The sequence below is a fragment of the Balaenoptera musculus genome, chromosome 9 (assembly GCF_009873245.2).
Source record: "Balaenoptera musculus isolate JJ_BM4_2016_0621 chromosome 9, mBalMus1.pri.v3, whole genome shotgun sequence".
NCBI lineage: Eukaryota > Metazoa > Chordata > Mammalia > Artiodactyla > Balaenopteridae > Balaenoptera > Balaenoptera musculus.
In genome coordinates this window covers 89673205-89694844 of record NC_045793.1, presented here as the reverse complement: position 1 = coordinate 89694844, position 21640 = coordinate 89673205, and the positions used below count along the sequence as shown (strand labels likewise).

The 21640-nt window shown below is 44.4% G+C and overlaps 1 protein-coding gene across 9 annotated transcripts in view; it reads left to right on the top strand.

Annotated features, from left to right (window-relative positions):
* Positions 1–482: 482 nt before the first annotated feature.
* SRPK2 (SRSF protein kinase 2) overlaps positions 483–21640 on the top strand; it is a 229667-nt gene continuing 208509 nt past the window's right edge. For 3 of the 9 annotated variants that reach the window (XM_036862832.1, XM_036862831.1, XM_036862836.1), the window contains exons 1-2: positions 483–611; positions 1224–1278. In XM_036862832.1, the coding sequence (XP_036718727.1) occupies positions 485–611; positions 1224–1278 (182 nt within the window). In that variant the 5' untranslated portion in view covers positions 483–484. Of the gene's footprint in view, positions 612–910; positions 1138–1223; positions 1279–21640 lie in introns of those variants that run through there. The other 6 variants (XM_036862835.1, XM_036862833.1, XM_036862839.1 and 3 more) reach the window with 6 other exon arrangements.

Below are 21640 nucleotides of genomic sequence, written 5' to 3'. Positions count from 1 at the left end.
ATAAGGTTAGCTACTCTGATCAGTTAAGAATATAGTTGAGAGGGTAAATGGTCAGGATGAATATTTTTCAAAAATCTTATAATTATTTAAATAAACAACGGATCACTGCAGTTATTTTATCCCCCAATCAACTTGATTAGAGTCAGGTAGGCCTAAATTTGAATCATTGCTGGGTAAACTGTTTAACCTCTTCAGGACTCAGTTTCCTCTCTGTAAGAAATAACTCCTTGGTGGGTTGTTGTGCTAAATTGTTAGACACATGGAATTTATTGAACTGGACCTTAATTCATGTGCAAAAGCTTAATCCTACTATCTGTGCTATTTGCATCTCTTCCTTCATTACACTCAAGCAATCCTGTGGGGTAGATAAAGGTGAGAGATAAGATGACTTTTCCAAGGTCACACAGTTAGTGAAAGACCCAGGTTTCCCAGCTCTTGGTCCTGTGCCCTTTCCACACCCGCCAGAGAGGAGGAAGCGGCGCTCATGGGGATGCAAGGATGTAGAGGAGCAAAGGGGGAGAAGAGGCCTCGTGAGGAGAGGTGGTGTGAGACCCGCGGAGGCGCCGGCCAAGGAACGGCGCATGGAGAAGCGGGGGGCGCGACCCGCCGGGGTGGGTAGGAGAGAGGCTGTGGTTGGAGAGTGAGGGTCGCGCAGGCCGCGTGCCCGGGAGGGACGGGAGGCCTCGGCCAGCCGCGGGGGCGCAGGAGGCGGAGGCCCGGGCCGCGGGCTGGGGTGGGGGAGGCATGGGAGGGAGTGGCGGTGGTCGTGGGGGGGTCCCTTCCGCACAGGTGGGCTAGGCGGGTGGGTGCGGGGCGCGCGGGCGGGGCTGGCACGGGGGTCTCGACCCCACCGGGCGGGGGGGGAGTGCGGGAGGGGCGGGGCGGGGCGGGGGCGGGGCCGGCCGGGGGAGGGTTTTGCCGGGCCCCCCGCGGGAGCGGCGGCTGAGGCGGCGGCGCAGGCGCAGTTCCCGCCTCCTCCCGGCCGGCGGAGTGAGTGGAGGCTGCAGCTCGGCTCGGCTGCCGCGACGCTGCTGCCGCTGCCGCTGCTGCCGCTGCTGCCGCCGCCGCCGCCGCCGCCGCCGCCGCCGCGAAGCCCCCCGCCCCACTTCCCCCGCGTCGGGATGAGCTCCCGGAAAGGTGAGTGGCCCGCGGCGTCCCCTCCTCCCCGCCACGCGGCCCCGCGCCGGCCTCCCAGACCGTTAATGTGTGTCTTCTTTCCTCAGTGCTGGCCATTCAGGCCCGAAAGCGGAGGCCGAAAAGAGAGAAACATCCGAAAAAGTGAGTCCACGCCGCGCTAGCCCCCGGACCCCCGCCTTCGCCCGGTCGGGGTTAGTCCGCGACCGCGCAGGGGAAAGTTGCCCGGATTCCCGGGGCCGGCGGGCGGGCGAGCTGATCCCACGGGACGCCGGCTCTCGCCTCCTGCGCGCCCCGCGGGCGGCCCGGGGGGAGGGGCGGGGGGAGGGGCGCGTGCGAGCCCGCGGCCGGCCCGCCGAGCATCCCCTGACCCCGGGCCCCTGGGGCCCCGAGTCTCCGCTGCCGTTGGGGGCGGACGGGCGAGGAAGCGCTGGGCGTGCGCACCCTCTCCTGCGCGCCGAGCTGGCCCGGGGGTCCCGGGCCTTCCTGGGAGGGGAGCTGGCGCCCGCCGCCCGGGCCCCGGCGCTGCGTGCGGGCGTGAGTCTGCGGCATCGCTCCCACCTGGGCGCCGGGGCCCTAGAGGAAGAGGAGCCGAGTGTGCGAGAGAGAGAGAGTGTGTGTGTGTGTGTGTTGCCTCCTCTTCCTCTCCGGCCCCCGCCTCTCGGCCTTTCTGCTGAAAACCGGAGCTGGTTGTCAAGTGGTTTGCCTCGGGCGTGTTCCTGGCACGAGTTCAGCTCTGAGACCTGTGCGTTTCGGCGCTTGGGTTTTTTTCCGAAACTTTCTGCCCGGGCCGAGCGTGACTTCGTTGCGACGCGGCTGCGCCCGGGTCTCGGGCTGCGCGGGGCGGGTGGGCGTGTGCGCGGGCGGTCCTCGGAGCGGCTGCCCAGCGCCTCATTGTGCCGGGAGGCGATGAATAGGGTGGTGATATTTCAAACATGCCAGCCGTCAGCCACCTCCAGCCTGGCCGCGGACCGGAGTGGGAGCGGCCGGCGCCCGGGAAGCCTTTCCTGGAGAGCTGCTCCGAGACCGCAGAGCGCCGCCGCGTCTCCTTTCCCTTTCGTTCCTAATTTTGAAGAATCTACCAGCGTAGATTACTCCTCCTCCTAGATTTGTGGCTTCCCTCTTCCATTTGAGCAAGAAATAACTCTGTGGTATATATTTGGTACTATGGGGATCGTCCGTGATCATCTTTAAATAAAATCACGAGGCATTTCTGGTTGGTTTGTTTTCTTTGGGGGACTAGCCTGCAGCATTCCTAGGCTTTTTCCCTTCTTCTTCGCTTTGGTCTCAGCCTGGCGAATTTCATACCCATTGGTGGCGTCTATGAAAACTGCCCAAGTCATTACTAATGTGATGTATCATGACAGGATTTGTGTTCATTCAAACCGGAATATAACTTGAAAGTATGTTAAGGATTTCACAAAATGTAGATACCGACATAATAAAGCCTTTCTTAAAAAAACAAAAAACAACAACAACAACAAAAACTACTACTAGAGTGAGGGAAAAATATTTATTAAGGGCTTGACCTGGTGGGTAAAAATTAGATGTTGGATTCTTAAGATGTTAAATCTCAATGGATATTTGTTAGTTTTAGATGCTTTAAAAAGTAATGCTAGTAATCAGAACCTTATATTTGGGATTTCCTTTGGTGAACGACGGAAATTCAGTCCATAAGTAAGGAGAACTGTAATGTTTAGGCTCCTGAGTTGGGTCACAACTTTCAGTTCAAAACATTTATTCCCACGTAGCCCATTTTGTTAAGAAAAGTTAAAAGGAGTTGAAAAAAGCATCCCCCTAGTTTTGGGGATGGCTGTGTGTGTTTGTGTGTGTGTAGGTGGATATATATATCTGTGTATGTTTTACATATATACGTACATGTAGAAAAACAGTTTTAGTTAAAGTCAGTGTATGTTTCATATTTTCATATTTAAGGGTATGACTTTCCTAATGGCCAGAGCCTTTTTTGGTGCGCTGCAGTTTGGATTTATGTGGTATGTTTACAAAGAATTAGTATATATCCACAGTATTCAACTTTTACTCTCGCGGGTTAAATCTGTTAGCTCTTTTCGTTGTCTGTTGTAGTTATGTGACTAGATTTGACAGAAACCCCTCAGCCAGTGACTAAATGAACTGGTCAGTCTGCAAGGACCAGGAGACCAGCCCCATTACATAACTGTTTGATTGAGGCAGTTTTTCACTTAATTCTTTGAATCAAGGCGGTATTATTTTAAAGGAATCCTTGATGTGATTGATTTATTCATATATTCAACAAGTATGTGTGTGCCTCTCCTAGGAAATGGTGGTAGAGCTCTTTTTTTTTTTTAATATTTATTTATTTATTTTTGGCTGCTTTGGGTCTTTGTTGCTGCCCACAGGCTTTTCTCTAGTTGCAGAGAGCGGGGGCTGCTCTTCGTTGCGGTGCGTGGGCTTCTCATTGTGGTGGCTTCTCCTGTTGGGGAGCATGGGCTGTAGGCACGCAGGCTTCCGTAGTTGTGGCTTGTGGGCTCTAGAGTGCAGGCTCAGTAGTTGTGGCACATGGGCTTAGTTGCTCTGCGGCATGTGGGATCTTCCCGGACCAGGGCTTGAACCCATGTCCCCTGCATTGGCAGGCGGATTCTTAACCACTGCGCCACCAGGGAAGTCCTTGTGGTAGAGCTTTGAACAAGACATGGCGAGCTCCTCACGAAGCTTACATTCTATGGGGGTTTTGGAACCCTAAAGCGAATGACAAAGAAGGCAGTTCCAGACAGTGCTAAGGGATAACGAGAAAATGAAGATGGGGTGCCTTAAGGATAGTGATAGATGACATTTGAAAATTGTGCCAGTAAGTTTGCTGCTTGCTTTACATGCGTTTATCCCTTGTGATAATTCTGTGAGGTAGGCACTGTAGTTACCACTTTACAGATGAAACGGGGGCACAGCATGAGTAAGTAACATGTCCAGCTATTAAGTTGAATCTAAGCAGGCTGGGACCAGAGTCCACACTCAGTTCTCTGAGGAGGTGACATTTGAACAGAAGTTAGAATAAGGCGGAGGAGATGGGAGTGTGGCAAAGGCCCTGGGGAGGAATGGGCTAGGAATGTTGGAGGAACCCAAAGGTCAGAGTGGCTAGAGTGCTACCCAAGAGGATGGTGAGGGGGGAGGAGTCAGAACGGGTAGGGCCTGGCCTTGTAGGCCGCTGGGAGGCATATGGATGGGAGTAGCAGGATCTGATTCCTGTTTTAAAAAGAGTACTGGCTGTCAGTGTAGAGAATGGATTATGGGGGGCGGGGAGAGAAGTAGAAACCGAGAGCTGGCCTTCCATAGTACGTGGGGAAACCATGGTGACTTGACTCTGGGTGCACAGAGTGGCATGGGGGAGAAGTGATGGTAGAGGAACTTCAGGAGACTCGTAGCCTCGGAGGTAGTCCTCATTTTACAGGCAGCTCTGATAGAGGGTAAGGTCACACAGCTAGCTTAGTTTGGACCAGAATTCAGGTCTCCTGATGCCCAGTGTTTTTGCTTTTTGATTAATTCTCCAGAGGAGGAAAGAGAGTAATAGATCTAATTTTAAACTATATTAATATAATGATTGGCAAACTTGAATTATGTGACTACATGGGCCTGTCTTGATGTAATATGATCTACTTTTGTCATTATATGCTTGTATGTGCAAGTGGCACTTCATTCATTTTAATTCAGTTCAATTCTGTGAGCTTTTGTGAATTGCGCCAGTTCCTATAGGCAGCTTTTTTTAGAACACTAGAATTTGTAGTTGTCAGAAATAAGATTAAGATTTCTCAACTGAGATTGTTAGTTTGTCACATTGTTCCAGTGAGTTTAGTTTGCTAATTATTAATTGTGCTGCTTTGTAACAGGCAGCAGGGAAGAACTAGCAGGGAAGAGCTAATTCTTAAGAATTAGCTAAATCACATGGCTTGGGATAGATTTTTGCTTTGGGGCCTGTGCATATGTATAAAATGTTTTAAAGAATCTTTTTGGTATTTATTGATTTTTTTCCTCACATGTAACTTTTTTCTTGAAACATAATTCACATACGATAAAATTTGTTTTTTAAGAATTTAGTTTTTAAAGTGTGTAGCTTGCTGTTTTTTTAGTATATTCACAAAGTTGTGCAACTATTATCTAATTCCAGAATATTTTCATCACCCCCCCCAAAAAAAACCCCGTACTTGTTTGTCATTCCCCATTCTCCCTTGACCCCAGCATTCATTAATTTATTTTCTCTTTCTATAAACTTATCTATTCTGGATGTTTCTAATAAATGGAATCATACAGCATATGATCTTCTGTCTGGTTTCTTTCTCTTAGCATAATGCTTTCAAGGTTCATCCATGTTGTAGTATGTATTGGTACTTCATTCCTTTATATTGCCAAGTAATATTTCATTGTGTTGATATACTGTGTTGTAGTTATCCATTCATTGATGGACATTTGGGTTCTTTACACTTTTTGGTTATAAATTATTTTTTTAACACCCTTTTTTTTAAAAAAAATCGTTTTTAAAATTTATTTTACTTTATTTTTGGCTGCATTGGGTCTCCGTTGCTGTGCGCGGGCTTTTTCTAGTTGTGGCTAGCGGAGGCTACACTTTGTTGTGGTGCGCTGGCCTCCCATTGCAGTGGCTTCTGTTGTTGCGGAGCACGAGCTCTAGGTGCGCGGGTTTCAGTGGTTGTGGCTCACGGGCTCTAGGTGCGTGGGCTTCAGTAGTTGTGGCACACGGGCTTAGTTGCTCTGCGGCGTGTGGGATCTTCCGGGATCCGGGCTCGAACCCGTGTCCCCTGCCTTGGCAGGAGGATTTTAACCACTGCGCCACCAGGGAAGTCCCTGTTAGCATTCTTGTACATGTCCTTTTGTGGACATTAGCACTTATTTCTCTTGGGGGTATACTCTAGCAGTGGGATTGCTAGGTTATAGACGAGGTGTATGCTTAGTCTTAGTAGTAATTGCAGAGATTTTTTTCCCCAGTTTTATTATGAAATAGTTTTGATTGAACTGCTTTACACTCCCACCTGCAGTGTATGAAGTTTCGATTGTTCCGTGTCTTTGTAATACTTGATCATGTCATTCTTTTTAATTTTAGCCCTTCTGGGTATGTACTGATACCTCATTGTGGTTTTAATTTGCATTTGCCTGAGTGATGGTTTTTGAACATCTTTTCGTAAGTTTATTGGTCATTTGAAATTTCTATTTTGTGAAGTGCCTATTTTGTCTTTTGCCCATTTTTTAAAAATTGGATGGTAAGTCTTTTTTCTTACAGAAAATTATGAGTTTTGTTGAGATATAATTTACATACCATACAGTTCATCTACTTAAAGTGTACAGTTCAGTAGGTTTTAGTAGATTCACAGGGTTGTGTTAAACTGGATCTTGAAGAGCCAGTAATAATTTCCCAAGTAAATAGGAGGGGGGAGGGTGAGGGCCTTCCAAGCAAAAGCAGTGCTGCAGTTGGCGTAAACATGTGGAGGTGTAAGTGGCATGATTGTGTTCTTGGAATGTCAAGCAAGGAAGTGTGGTTGGGGTGCAGGGTGTGGTGAGCATTGAGTGGGGCTCATTGCTGTGGGTACAGTTTGAGATGTTTAGAAAGGTTACTCTATCTGCTGTGTAGAGAATGGCTTGGAGGCAAGAGATCCAGCTTCAGGAGACTAATGGGTATTAAGGGGGTAGAATTCACTGGATTTAGTGTCCAATTTAATGTGGGAGGAGAGTGGGAGGGGTCTAGGATGAATCCCAGGTTTCTGAATTAGCTAAATTTGTGGATGGTGTTGCTATTCCTCAAGGGAGAGAATGCACAGCTGCTTTGGGAAAAGCTAATGATGGCTTTTGTTAGGCAGTTAGAGGTGTGTGGTTCACTTCCAGTTAGAGATATTGGTGAGTGTTTACCACTAGAGCGCTGGGAAGAGCTCTGGTTAGGAATGCAAATGGGAGTTGTTGGGTATAGTGTTGGTGGCAGGTGGCTGAAGGTGTTGTATGTGAAGAGAAGAAAGCCATAGGTAGGGTAAAGGAGGAGCCAGAGGGATAGGAGAATCAGGAGAAAGTTGATTCACAGGAACCAAGGGCATTTCAAGAAGGGAAGAGCACAGTCTGCAAAATAATTCAAGTGAAATGAATCCTGATGGTGGCCTTTGACTTTGGCAGTTAGGAAATCATTAGAGCCCACACCTGGAGTAGTCTCAGCACAGTGCTTTTGGACACAGGGAACCTGCAGCCCTATGAGTGAATGGGATGACAGCGTAGTCTTTTTTTTTTTTTTCTTTTTAAAAGGTTACTAAGTGAATAAGCTTTCCTTGTGTAAAGGAGAAAAGGTAGCCAGGGAGTGGTTCTTGAGAAGTGTTTTGTTCCCTCTGAAATGTAAACGAATGGCAAGGAGCTAGTAGAAAGGGAGAGGTTGAAAATACTGACAAGAAGGGGAATTTGGAGCAAAAGCCCTGAGTTGACAGGAGGGGATGTGATCAGAGCACAGGTTTGTTTTGTACGGAAGGAGGATCTCTTCTTCCTCTGAGAACAGGAAGGCTGTAGGCTGTATGTTTTAAAACATGCACCTAGACCTTGCTGCAGTCTTACATAGTACATGAAATAGGTACCAGTACCATATTGTCTTTGGAAAATCCAAAAAACTGAAATGGAGTGACATCTGGCCCCAAGGTTGTGGGCCCGTGGTAAGTGTGCAGTAAAGGTGGGCTGTGGTTATTAGGCTTTGGTTATTGCTGTCTTATTTTTTTCTAAATGATTTGTCTGGTCACCCCAACTCTATTGCATCTCTCCATGTATGAGTATTGAGGTGTTGATTACTCTGTTTCCGCTTTAGTTTCCTATTTTTTTATTTACTGTAGTTCTGAGTACATTTTAGGTTTGGGTAGGGCAAGGGCTCTCCCACATCTCCTATATACACCTTGTCACTCTTTTTTTTTTTTTCCCCACCTTGTCACTCTTGTTTTCAGAATTTTTTTGGCAGTTCTTACATATTATTAAGATTATATATCTGAGTTCCTCCTCCAGTTTATTTTTGCTATTTAGTTTAAAATAATATTGACTTTGAGGATTAATTTAGGGGGACCTGACAAGTCTTGAATTGGAAACACTTTTAAAAAATTACCTTTTTTCTGATTTTATTTATTTTTTAATGTAGATTTATTTATTTATTTATTTATTTGCACTGGGTCTTAGTTGCAGCAGGCAGACTCCTTACTTGCGAGTCGCCAGCTCCTTAGTTGCAGCCAGCATGCTCCTCGCTTGTGGCTTGTGAACTCTTAGTTGCAGCATGCACGTGGGATCTAGTTCCCTGACTAAGGATCAAACCCTGGCCCCCTGCATTGGGAGCGCAGAGTCTCAACCACTGCGCCGCCAGGGAAGTCCCCTTTTTTCCTGATTTTTAAAATATTATGTACCATATCTGGAAACTATAGAAATATATAAAGAAGAAAACAAAGGGATTTCCTGGTGGTCCAGTGGTTATGACTCGGCATTTTCACTGCCTGGGCCCTGGGTTCAATCCCTGGTTGGGGAACTAAGATCCCTTGTGGCCCGGCAAAAAAAAAAAAAAAGAAGAAAACAAAAATGACTCACATTGTCACCATCCAGCAAGATACTCACAAATGGGACATTGTTAATATTTTGGTATTTTTTCTTCTAGTCTTTTTATCATCCCTGTGTTTTTTGTTACTTAATTAATCATCTCGTGTATGATTTTGTATGCTGCTTTCCTTATTTAACATTTTGTCATTAACATTTTTAATGTCCTTAAAATTTTCTCATAACCGGGACTTCCCTAGCGGTCCAGTGGTTAAGATTTTGGGCTTCCAGTGCAGGGGTCTTGGGTTCGATCCCTGGTCCGGGAACTAAGATCCCACATGCCGTGCGGTGCGGCAAATAAATGAATAAATCAATATTTTTATTTTTTTATTTTTTTAAAATTTATTTATTTATTTTTGGCTGTGTTGGGTCTTCGTTTCTGTGCGAGGGCTTTCTCTAGTTGCGGCAAGCGGGGGCCACTCTTCATCACGGTGCGCGGGCCTCTCACTATCGCGGCCTCTCTTGTTGCGGAGCACAGGCTCCAGACGCGCAGGCTCAGTAGTTGTGGCTCACGGGCCCAGGTGCTCCGCAGCATGTGGGATCTTCCCAGACCAGGGCTTGAACCCGTTTCCCCTGCATTGGCAGGCAGATTCTCAACCACTGCGCCACCAGGGAAGCCCAATATTTTTTAAAAAGAAGTTAAAATTTTTTTTTTCTCAAAACCAATTATTAGTGACTGAGTAATATTCTAATTTACTTAACTGCTTAATTTGTTTAAGTATTTCTTTATTGCTGGAAACATGTTTACTGTTTCTGGCATTATAATATTTCAGCGAATATCTTTGTCTGCATTTCAGATTTTCTCAGATTATGTGGAATCTTAGAAATGGAAATATTGAGTCAAAGACAGTGAACCTTTTTAAGACTTCCAATTTTGAAAAGTTCTTTTAAAGAAGAGTCAGCAGGGCTAAAAGTAACTAATTATGGGACATGAAGAGGAAAGCAATAAAAACAATGACAGTTTTACTGAAAATGTTACACTTAATGAAGACTAAGAAAGTTGGGAGAAGTTGGTTGGAGATGGGATAGAGATTTTGTTTTAGGCACACTGTACTTGAAGTGACAGATATCCTAAAGGAGGATATGGAGAGTTGGTATGCTGGGAGGCTGGGAGGCTGGGATTAGAATACACCTTTGAGGACAATTAGGACGGCAAGATCAGCTTACTGAAGAGAAGGGGGAGGAGAGAAGAGGGCTGGAGCCTGAAACTTGGAGAATGCCATTGGACAAAATAAGAGAAGGGAAGCTAAAGATCAGTTTAAAGAGGATAAATAGCAATAAATGGGACAGGGAAGTTTAAGGAGAATAAGATTTGAGAAGAGTTCATTAGATTTTTTAATTTAGTTCATCATTGATGGCCTTTATATTTCAGGGGTTAGTATTTCTTCCCTTCCTCCTTCTTTCTTTTTTCTTTTTTTAAACCTGACAATTTGTAAAGAATTTACCTATCTTTGTCTCATCATCTGGTCCAGGTAGATAAAGTATTTTTTGTGTTGATGACTAAGAATTAAAGAGATTTTTGTCTTGCTCTGTGTTTGTATCAAAGGTCTAACAGGTCCCCAGATTTTTACCACCAAATCTTGTGTTCTGTTTTCAAGAAAGAAAAAAAGTTATTACCTGCAGCTGCCAGGTTTTTAAGCTTGTACCCTGCCTTGATTCCAGGAGCGCTGTCAGCCAAGGTTAAAGGTAGCGCGGTCTAATCTAGGCTGGTGGCATTAGAGTGATTTGTGTGGCTGGCTATTAACCGGCCTTTTTTCTTTCTTTCCTTTGTTTTGGCGGGGGTGCTCTATTCTGTTGTGTATGTCTCCAGGGGAACATTTCACATTGAGTTTGTATTATCAGATATTTTATGTACCCGAATATAAGATAGTCTTGGTTGTAAGTCCCCTAACTCCCCAATGAAAAGTTTAAAATTCTATACAACTTGAAAGTATAAATTTTAGAGATACAGATGGAGTAGTCAAATGTTTAGTTATGATATTTAGTTTCTTTTTTTATAAATTTATTTATTTATTTTTGGCTGCGTTGGGTCTTCGCTGTTGCGCGTGAGCTTTCTCTAGTTGCGGCGAGCGGGGGCGACTCTTTGTTGCGGTGCACGGGCTCCTCATTGCGGTGGCTTCTCTTGTTGCGGAGCACGGGCTCTAGGCGCGCGGGCTTCAGTAGTTGTGGCTCGCAGGCTCTAGAGCTCAGGCTCAGTAGTTGTGGCGCAGGGGCTTAGTTGCTCCGAGGCATGTGGGATCTTCCCGGACCAGGGCTCGAACCCGTGTCCCCTGCATTGGCAGGCGGATTCTCAACCACTGTGCCACCAGGGAAGCCCCTGACTTGCTTTTTAAAAAGGCTTGTGTACGGCATTAATGAGGAGGAATAATTCCAAAAATGTGTTGAAATTATTTGCCTCTTTTTAAATTGATTTTTTTGGGTTGATGTCTCCCAAATTAGTATTGATGAAAGTGATTTCGGACAGTTCCCTAATCAATCGTCAGTCAGTGAAGAGTGTTTCATCCCTCCTCCCCTCTCTTCTAAGTCTGACCAAAACTCCTCCGGGTCAGGGTCCTCTAGGAATGGTCATTCTGTTACCCTCTGCCATCAAGCCTAGCATTACTGTAATCCTGATTGTTCGTTTCCTTTTGAAGATTTTTTTTTGGCCTTATTATGTTAAAAATAAGGTACTTGAGAGAGCAGTCTATCATTATAAAGGCTTTATAAGGACTAGAATCTAAGAGAACTACTTCTTTTTCGAGGGATAATTTTTGGGAAAAGACCATGGTTTATACTTGGGCATATATGATACTTTATGCTGAGTTCTTAGCCTTACTGGATAAATCCTACAAAATGTAATGTTTTGTCCCTGATGTTTGAATTCACTTCCACATTGAATATCTTTATAGTCAAACTGCTTTGCTGATAAGTTTAAAATTAATAATTGGCCTATCAGTTCCAGAGTGCATTTATTTCAGCTAGTTCTTGGACATATTCTTAATGTAAATATTTTTAGGCATTAGAATTCTCTAGTTAGGGTCTTAGAATGTGGAGCCTAAAAGGATAGGGACAAAAGGGAACATCTGGATGAGATTGTTGATTGCTTTAAACTTGGTTGTGACACACAGACTTTCTCCCCTTAGCTGAGCGTGGCATGTGGGTGTCATGTCCCCTATAGTGCCTCAGTGTAGTAAGTGTGCCCCTAGACGATTGTGTGAACTAGGCAGGGTGGGAGAAGGAGTAAAGACAGACTGCAACCCAGGGATACCTCTGTAACCCCAGGAAACAAGTTTGAGATGTGGAAGAGGTAAGACAGACAATCCACTGAAAAGCAATGCCTGGCTCTTGGGACTCCTGTACCTGGCTGCTTTCTTTGGTCAGCAGGTGCTGTTGTTGTTTCTGGCATCCAGGGAACACAGCTTGCTGCTATTGTTTCTGCTGTCAGTCAGCTATTGCCACCACTTACACAGGGAATCTTATCCTGTTGATTATTTTTATTTTTAGAATATCCCATTGAAAGTTTTTTTTGGTGGGGGGGGCATGATGTGTTTTATCCTAAAATAGGATGTAACTGAACATTAATTGCAGCACTGATGTAAAATTGACCGTGTCTTTCACACCTGAAATTTATTGCGTAAGGCTGTGTATCTGAGAACGCAGTGAAGTAGCCAGGACTTTAGAGAGCACCTGAACAAGTGTTTTTCACTCTTGCTTTGTAGTAGCAAAATGCTTTTTTTTTTCCCCCTGACCAGGGATTGAACCTGGGCCCTTGGCAGTGAAAGCGCGGAGTCCTAATCACTGTACCACCAGGGAATTCCTGCAGAATGCTTTTTAAATAAAATTTTACATAGAACTCTATTATATGTAAAGAGGAAAAAGTGGCTCTATTCTGGGAGAATTGGCAGGTGAGGGCTTGGTCCTAACCACCTGGTCTTTCCCTCATCCACTGTAGTGCTTCCCAAGGAAGCTTCTTGGAACAGAGCTTAAAATCCTTCAGGCCTTTATTTCTCCTTTTCTCCCTCAGTGGAGAAGTTTCAGTGAAGGAGCAGTGAGGGGGACTGAAGAAGCAGTTACTTGATTACAGTCAATTATCTTTTAGTTCCTGAGCCAGTTTAGAGTGCTGGTTTAGAGTCCTGGATTCTGATTCACTGGCTTTTGAAACTACCTTTAGTCTGCAGAAAGCAAGCCATTCTGGGACTAAACAGAAGGTAAAGTTTTTAGCCCCTAAAGAGAGATTATTGCAAGAACCTTTTTTTGTTTTGTTTTGTTTTGTTTTTGTTTGTTTATCAGTTTGTTAAATGCTATGGCAGTGTTTCAACTGTGGGGTCATCTGGAAGTTTTATCACCACAGAAGGTGATGAACATTTTGTTATCCAAAGTTCCTTTGTTTCATACCTTCCTGGAGGCAGAACCTACACGACTTTAAAGATCTATTAAAGCAGATTACGCATGAATGCATGGGGTTTCAAAGCACTTGAGGCACTTTTTGTTGTATCAGCCATCTCTTAGGTTGGGGGACTGACTGACTGGGATTGGCTGAGAGAAGTCAGTAGGGAAACTCAGGATTTGTCCAGAAAGTGGGAAGAAGGCAATTCAGTGGGAGCCAAAGGTCATTCTAGAGTTGTGGGTTTTTCTTGTTTGTTTGTTTTTAATTTTTTATTTTACTGTTTTGGCCGCGCCGCTCAGCCCCCTGCAGTGGAAGCACGGAATCCTAATCACTGGACCTCCAGGGAATTCCCAAGAACCTTATTTTTAAATTTTAAATTTTTATTTTTAAATTCCTCCCTTTACTGTCAGAAAAAGAAAGGTGAAAATATATTCTCTTGGGACTTCCCTGGTGGCGCAGTGGTTAAGAATCTGCCTGCCACTGCAGGGAAAATGGGTTCGAGCCCTGGTCCGGGAGGATCCCACATGTCTCAGAGCAGCTAAGCCTGTGAGCCACAACTGCTGAGCCCGTGTTCCACAACTACTGAAGCCCGCGTACCTGGAGCCCATGCTCTGCAACAAGAGAAGCCACCACAGTGAGAAGCCCGTGCACCACAACGAAGAGAAACCCCTGCTCGCTGCAACTAGTGAAAGCCCACGCAGCTACGAAGACCCAATGCAGCCAAAAATAAAAATAAATTTTAAAAAAAACCAGAAAGAAAATATATTCTCTTTCTCTGAATGGAGACTACTCTTAATATGTCACAAGGGCCTGGACTGTTTTATCATGTGCATGTATGGTAGGAGTGAGATAGAAGTTGCTTTATGTAGGCAATTTTAGTATACAGTAAGACACTTTTTTTTTTTTTTAAACTTTGTTCTCATAGGATTTTTTTTAAATTAATTAATTTATTTATTTTTGGCTGTGTTGGGTCTTCGTTTCTGTGTGAGGGCTTCCTCTAGTTGCGACAAGTGGGGACCACTCTTCATCGCGGTGCGCGGGCCTCTCACTATCGTGGCCTCTCTTGTTGCGGAGCACAGGCTCCAGACGCGCAGGCTCAATAGTTGTGGCTCACGGGTTTAGTTGCTCCGCGGCATGTGGGATCTTCCCAGACCAGGGCTCGAACCCGTGTCCCCTGCATTGGCAGGCAGACTCTCAACCACTGCTCCACCAGGGAAGCCCCAGTAAGACACTTTTAAAAAAAAGGTTTAACTGTGTTTTCTATCTTAGCTTTAAAAACTTGTTTTTGTTTTTCAGTAGCTACAAGGCTGAGGCTTTCCATATCCTTTTTGTAGTAATCAGCACCCTGTAGGTATAACAGTAATAGTAGAACTGTTCTTCTCTTCCCCTTGGCTCCACTGATGCTCACTACCTGCAGTGTCATTGCTATCAAGTTGAGGGACACTCGAGGATACATTTACCTTTCAGAGGATCCTGAGCTGTATAATTTTACTCTTAACGCTTGAATCCTCTTACTTGGTGTAGGCAAAGGCTATCTCACTTCCCCAACTTAGCAGAGAAGAAGTAATAGTTTCCCCTTTTCCTAATGTTTGATCAGTCTTTGAATATTCTTTGCTGAGGCTGATATTGTTGTCAGAGGCAGCTGACCAGGGTTCAAGTTTTGAAGGCATCACTTTTCTCAGTGGGGTTGGATAAATTATTTAATATTTCTAAGTCTCAATTTTTTTTCTTAAAATAGAGCTAATAATACCTCTCAGAGAATAAATGTAAGGATTAAATAAAGTAATGTGTGTGTGGTACATAGTAAATGGTAAGTGGCAGCTATTGGTTATTTTATGGTGTCTCAGTTGTATTTTAGGAATTTTTATGATAGGCAAAAAGGAAAACTGTGGAATTATGAAATTTTCTTAAGCATCTAAACATGAATATGTTTTTAATTATTTTGGCCAGGTTAAATCTTTATTTTTCTCAGTAATAACTGCTGTAAGTTATTTATTTATTTATTTTTGGGGGCAAAGCAGAGCAGAGACTTTACTGTTGATCAAGGAATAAGGAAGGAAGGGCTCATGCTCTAATATTGATAGGGGATAATGTTGTGTAAGCATAGGTTCTTACAGTGAATTAGAGCAACAAAATTACCATCAGATCTAGAAATCATGAAGAAAGTATTCTTTGTTCATAACAGGTGATCTCTATCTAGGTCTATAATTTGAAACTAGACCAAGGGGACAGGGAGGAGACTAAGACATGTGATAAAAGGAATAGGTGATACTGGTAGTAGTTATTTATTTATTTATCTATCTATCTATCTATCTGTCTATCTATTTATTTATTTATTTATGGCTGTGTTGGGTCTTCGTTTCTGCGCGAGGGCTTTCTCTTAGTTGCGGCAAGTGGGGGCCACTCTTCATCGCGGTGCGCGGGCCTCTCACTATCGCAGCCTCTCTTGTTGCGGAGCACAGGCTCCAGACACGCAGGCTCAGTAATTGTGGCTCACGGGCCTAGTTGCTCCGCGGCATGTGGGATCTTCCCAGACCAGGGCTCGAACCTGTGTCGCCTGCATTGGCAGGCAGATTCTTAACCACTGCGCCACCAGGGAAGCCCCCCTGGTAGTAGTTTTAAAAATTATTTTTTAATCATGTTTAGACTGTGTCCAAGAGGGAAATAAGCATTTGGTAATCCTTGTTTTATGGGATAAATGTATTTTGGGCAAGATTGAAAAATTAGGTTTTGTTAAAGGAGTTCTAGTTTTCTGTTAGCTTATATTAAGAAATCAAAGTGATGTTTTCCCATGAAAAGAATTCTTAATAGACTGAGTTGAGAACTTTGGCTAATAAAGGATTAAGGTGGCTGTCAGGCCTGAACCACAGTACGTATTGTTGTTAGTGTAGGAAATGCTTTGCAGACTACCGGTCTCAGAGACTTCCCTTTCCCATACTTTGCCTCTCATATTTTCCGCAAGAGTAGAGAAATTCCTCTGACTCTATAACCTGAAGTTTAAAACATTTTGAAAATAAGCCTCATTCCTTCTGTTGAGATGCAGTTTTACATTTCATTATGGAAGAGCAGGCTGAACATGACTTAATTTTAAGCTGAGTATATATGACATGGGGCTATATGAAATTGGCTTTTTTTTTTAAATGTCAAATTCCATCAAATTTCATGTGGTTCATCTAATACAGATAATAGCTAATATAGCAGCTAACATTTATTAAGTACTTACTGTGTGTTAAGCATTCTCCTAAATGCTTAATATGCATTTATTTTTAATTTTCACCACAACCTTAAATTGGGTTTTTATTATTTAAAATTTACTTTTTTTTTAAAAGACTGTTGCTTTATTTATTTATTTATTTATTTATTTATTTATTTATGGCTGTGTTGGGTCTTCATTTCTGTGCGAGGGCTTTCTCCAGTTGCGGCAAGCGGGGGCCACTCTTCATCGCGATGCTCGGGCCTCTCACTATCGCGGCCTCTCTTGTTGCGGAGCACAGGCTCCAGACGCGCAGGCTCAGTAATTATGGCTCACGGGCCCAGTTGCTCCGCGGCATGTGGGATCTTCCCAGACCAGGGCTCTAACCCGTGTCCCCTGCATTGGCAGGCAGATTCTCAACCACTGCGCCACCAGGGAAGCCCCTATTTTTTTGTTTTTAGAAATTAGACTTTAAAGCTGTTCAGAATCCATTTATCCTCCCAGAAAGAGGCCTCCATTTTGTGTGGGGTTTATCTCTTATCTGTTTTTGGTTCACATCCTTTGTGTCCCTTCCCCATTTCCCAAGGATAGATCACAGCCTGTTTCAGTTAGTGTTTTATACTCTCGGTCCATAGCGAGACAGCCCACACAGAGCTAACCCCAGGGCTTTTGCTTTATCCTATTGGCATGACTGTGAGAGGATGTGAAATGGAGTTATTGAAGCCATTTTGTCACCAAATATGAGCGGAGAACAGAGCCTAGCCAAGAAATGGAGAAAAAGTTAGTCCTGCTGATGATATTTAAACTTGTGCTGAAGCAAGGGCTGCCTGCTGGACTTTTAGTTTTTTGCTTAAGCCAGGTTGAATTGCATTTTCTTATTACTTAAAACTGAAAGAGCAGCATTATTCTCAATGGCCAGGTGGAAACAACTGAATGTCCATCTGAAGGGATGAACAAAATGTAGTATATCCACACAATGGAATATTATTTAGCAATAAAATGAAGTCCTCTTACTATAGCATACGTTTACCTTGAAAACATTTTGCTAAATGAAAGAAGCCAGTCATAAACGACCACATATTATATTGTTCCATTGATATGAAATTCCTAGATGAGGCAGATCCATAGAGATGGAAAGTAAAATAGTGATTGCCTAGGGCTGGGGGGAATGGGGAGTGATTGTTGATGGATATGAGTTTCTTTTTGGGGTAGTGAAAATATTCTAAAATTGATTGTGGTGATGGTTGTACAACTATGTGAATGTACCAAAAGTCGTTGTGTCGTATATTTTAAACGGGTGAATTGTGTGATCTGTGAATTATATCTGACTAAAGCGGTTATTAAAAAAAATTTTTAACTGTAAGAATTCTAATTATTCTCTATTTTACAGATGAGAAACTGAGGCCCAGAAATGTTAAGTAGCAGGCCCATTGTTGAGAGCTGGTAGGTTGTAGAGCTGGGATTCAGAACCACCTGTCTGACTACCAAGACCAAGCTTAGAGCTGTGCTATTCTGCCTTTTTCAAAGATAAATAAGACTCATCCTTATGGAACTTTGGAGTTGGGAGTTACTTAGCAATTAGTTAATCTAACCCTTCATTTTACTGATGAGAAATTTAAACCTTAGATAATACAATGATTTATCAGGATTGCCAGGTTAATTAGTGTCAGCCAGGGATTTATGACCTACTCAAAGAGATAGGCAAGTAAACAACTAACAGTGATAGAAAGTGGAAGAGGTTGATAACAAATAGAGGTACAGGCATTGTGCTGTGTAAAATAAGGGAAGGATCAGTTAATTCGGATGGCTACACAAGGGAATTTTCATAGAGGCCATGACATTCTGAGGGAATAGCTAGTAAACAGGCGCGAGTGTTAGGGAGAGAATGAGATGTCCTAAATGTCAGTGTACCCGTGGGGTGTATAGCAGGGTGCAGAAGGTGATTTGAGTGGAAAAATCATGGAGTGCCATCGAGGTAGTGTGAGGGAATTCTGACTTTCGCTGTAAGCAGTGGGAACCACTGAAGACTTTTGAGGGGCTGAATAGCAGGAGCACATGCTTGAGAAAGAGAATGGGCAGCTCTGTGAAGGATGGGTTGAGGTGGGGGCAGAGACTGAAGGGAGAAATACGGGCACATTATCACAGTGGTCCAGGTGCCAGAGGAGGGGTGGCTGCGGTAGGCATGGAAAGGCGGGGATGGACACGAAAGTCTGCACAGAGGAATCGTTAGGGCTCAGCAGCTGACTGGAAGCGTGCTAGCCTGTGAGCTCCTGGCGGGCGGTGTGTCCAGCTTGCCATGTATCCCTGGCACCTAACACAGTGCCTCATACATTTATTGAAGGCAGAAGGGGGAAGATTTTAATAACACTTTGGACATCTCATCCTCTGACTTCACAGATTTTGGTCTGTTAATGAACACAGGAGGAGAAGGAGGGCTGGGCATGGGAAGAAGGGGGAAAAAGTGAGGAGTAAGGGGAGATGCAAAAAATTCAGATTTTGTTGAGTTGGAGGTTTTTGTGAGACATTCATGTGGGGCTCTTGAGCTGGGGAAATTGAGATCTGTGACTCAGATGAGAAGTAGAGGCTGTGATACGTTTCGGAGTCAGAGAGCATCTGCAAAAGTCATCATTGAGGGTATGAGAATGGAGAGGAGAGGACCAAGGAGAGAGCTCTGAGGATGACCTGCATTTCGAAGGGGCAGGGAGAGGAGCAGCGGCAGTAGCAGAGGCCAGAAGAGACCCCTGTTATTACTAGTTCGTTCTCTGGGAGCCAAAGGAGGGGGCAGTTTTAGGTGAGTTTTAGATAAAGCAGGGGGGTAAGTGAAGTAAATGAAGACCAGTAAAAAAGGCTATTGGACAACTTAGGTTTGTAATGGAGGTGCTCCCTTCTGAGAATTGGGAATTTTTAAAAAGTCTAAGGGAAGCTGCTAGTGAAGGGCAGATTAAAGAAATAAGATTAGTTACAGTGAGTATTTACTGAACTTTCACTGCATATTGGGCATCATGCCAAGTGCTGGACACATTCTTCCATGTAATCCTCATAGTGATTCTAAGAGGTAAGGTAATGGAAAGATGATGGTAAAATGGGGAGGATTTTTAAAATAATAAGAAAATTATCATCTCTCTTATGACACAGGGCAAAACTGAGTCTGAGAAATTGCCCCTTAGTCCACAGCTTCTTTTGACAGGTGACCTGCCGAACCTACACTTTTTTCTGTTAGGTTTTTTTAAAATTGAGGTATAGTTGAGTTTTCACTGTTATTTTGATGGCAAGGTGTGGGTAACGTGTGAGATCCTTGTCTTCCTTCCTGGTTGTATTATTACTGTGTAACAAATTGTGTTAAAACATAGTGGCTTAATTACCGGTTTGTACACATTAAATATCTTACAGTTTTGTCAGTTATACTTAAAGCTGAAAAAGAAACCCCAACAAACCATGGTGCCTTAATAAAACAAACATTTATTGCCACGTAGTTGCTGAGAGCTGGGCATTCAGAAGCAGCGTAGTTGGGTGGCTCTGGCTCAGGTTTCAGTCACTTGAAGGCTGGGCTGGGGCTGCAGGAGCCACTTCCAAGCGGGCTTGCTTATGTGGCTGGCGGCAGGAGGCCTTGCTTCCTCGCCGTGGGCACCTCTCCTTGAGTGTCCTCACAACATGTCAGCTGGCTTCATCCAGAGTGAGGAGCCGGGAGAGCGAGGAGGATGCTGCAGTGCTTTTATGACCTACTCTGGCAAGTCTCACACCTGTCACTTCTGCCACACTGTATGTGTTAGAAGTGAGGTACTTGAAACTGCAACACAGTTAAAAATAAATAAAATAACATCTATCAGAAAAAAAAAGTGAGTTACTGAGGGGAACGTTAGGTTCTGCCCTTTGAAGAGACTTGTATTAAATAATTTGTGATGAGCATATTTTTAAAACTACCACACGTGTCAGGTACATGGAAGAGGAAAGGCCCTGGCTGAGGAGTCAGAAGACTTGGGTTCCAGCCAGTTTTGCTGCTTGCTGCCGTGTCCGCTGGCAACATGGTTTATCTTTCCTGAATGTTTGTCCCCTCTAGGGAAACAGGGGTCGTAACACTGCGGTCTACTGCACAGTGTGTCTTAAAGGTGATAGCAAGTAGACAGCACCTGAGATGGGCTCTGTGCACTTCAGAGTGGTGTGGGCTTCGTGTCCCAGTCCTGCTGCTTAGTGACTGTGTGATCTTGAGCATGTTGTTTAACCCAGTGGTCCCCCACCTTTTTGGCACCAGGGACTGGTTTCATGGAAGACAATTTTTCCACGGAACCGTGTGGGGGTGGGGGGATGGTTTCGGGATGATTCAAGTGCATTACATTTATTGTGCACTTTATTTCTGTATTTCTGTTATTGCGTTGTAATATGTAATGAAATAATTATACAACTCACCATAATGAAGAATCAGTGGGAGCCCTGAGCTTGTTTTCATTTGCTACTCACTGATAGGGTTTTTTTTTAAAAAAAGCATTATTCATTTTTTATTTATTTATTTATTATTTATTTATTTTTGGCTGTGTTGGGTCTTCGTTTCTGTGCAAGGGCTTTCTCTAGTTGTGGCAAGCGGGGGCCACTCTTCATCGCGGTGCGCGGGCCTCTCTTGTTGCGGAGCACAGGCTCCAGACGCGCAGGCTCAGTCGTTGTGGCTCATGGGCCTAGTTGCTCCGCGGCCTGTGGGATCTTCCCAGACCAGGGCTCGAACCCGTATCCCCTGCATTGGCAGGCAGACTCTCAACCACTGTGCCACCAGGGAAGCCCACTGATAGGGTTTTGATATGAATCTGCAAGCAGTTGATTTATTATGGTCTCTGTGCAGTCAAACCTCTCTGCTAATGATAATCTGTATTTGCAGCCGCTCCCCAGTGCTAGCATCACCGCCTCAGCTCCACCTCAGATCATCAGGCCTTAGATTCTCATAAGGAGCGCGCAACCTAGATCCCTCACATGCGCAGTTCACAGTAGGGTTCGTGCTCTGCCACCGCTGATCTGACGGGAGGCCGAGCTCAGGCAGTAATGCGAGCAATGGGGAGCGGCTGTAAATGCAGATGAAGCTTCGCTCCCTCGCCCGCTGCTCACCTCCAGCTGTGCAGCCTGGTTCCTCACAGGCCGCGGACCAGTACCAGTCTGTGGCCTGGGGGTTGGGGACCCCTGGTTTAACCCATTGGTGCCTCAGTTTCCTCATTTGTGAAACAGGATTAATGAAAGTACCTCACAGGATTACTGTGAGCATTAAATGAGAATTTATGTGACATATTTAGCATCATGCCTGCACATATTAAGCCAGGTGTTAACTTAATAAATAGTGACTTTAAGACTCTTCTCTTTCTGCTTGTGTCCATTCTGTTATCTCTTTCTTGGCC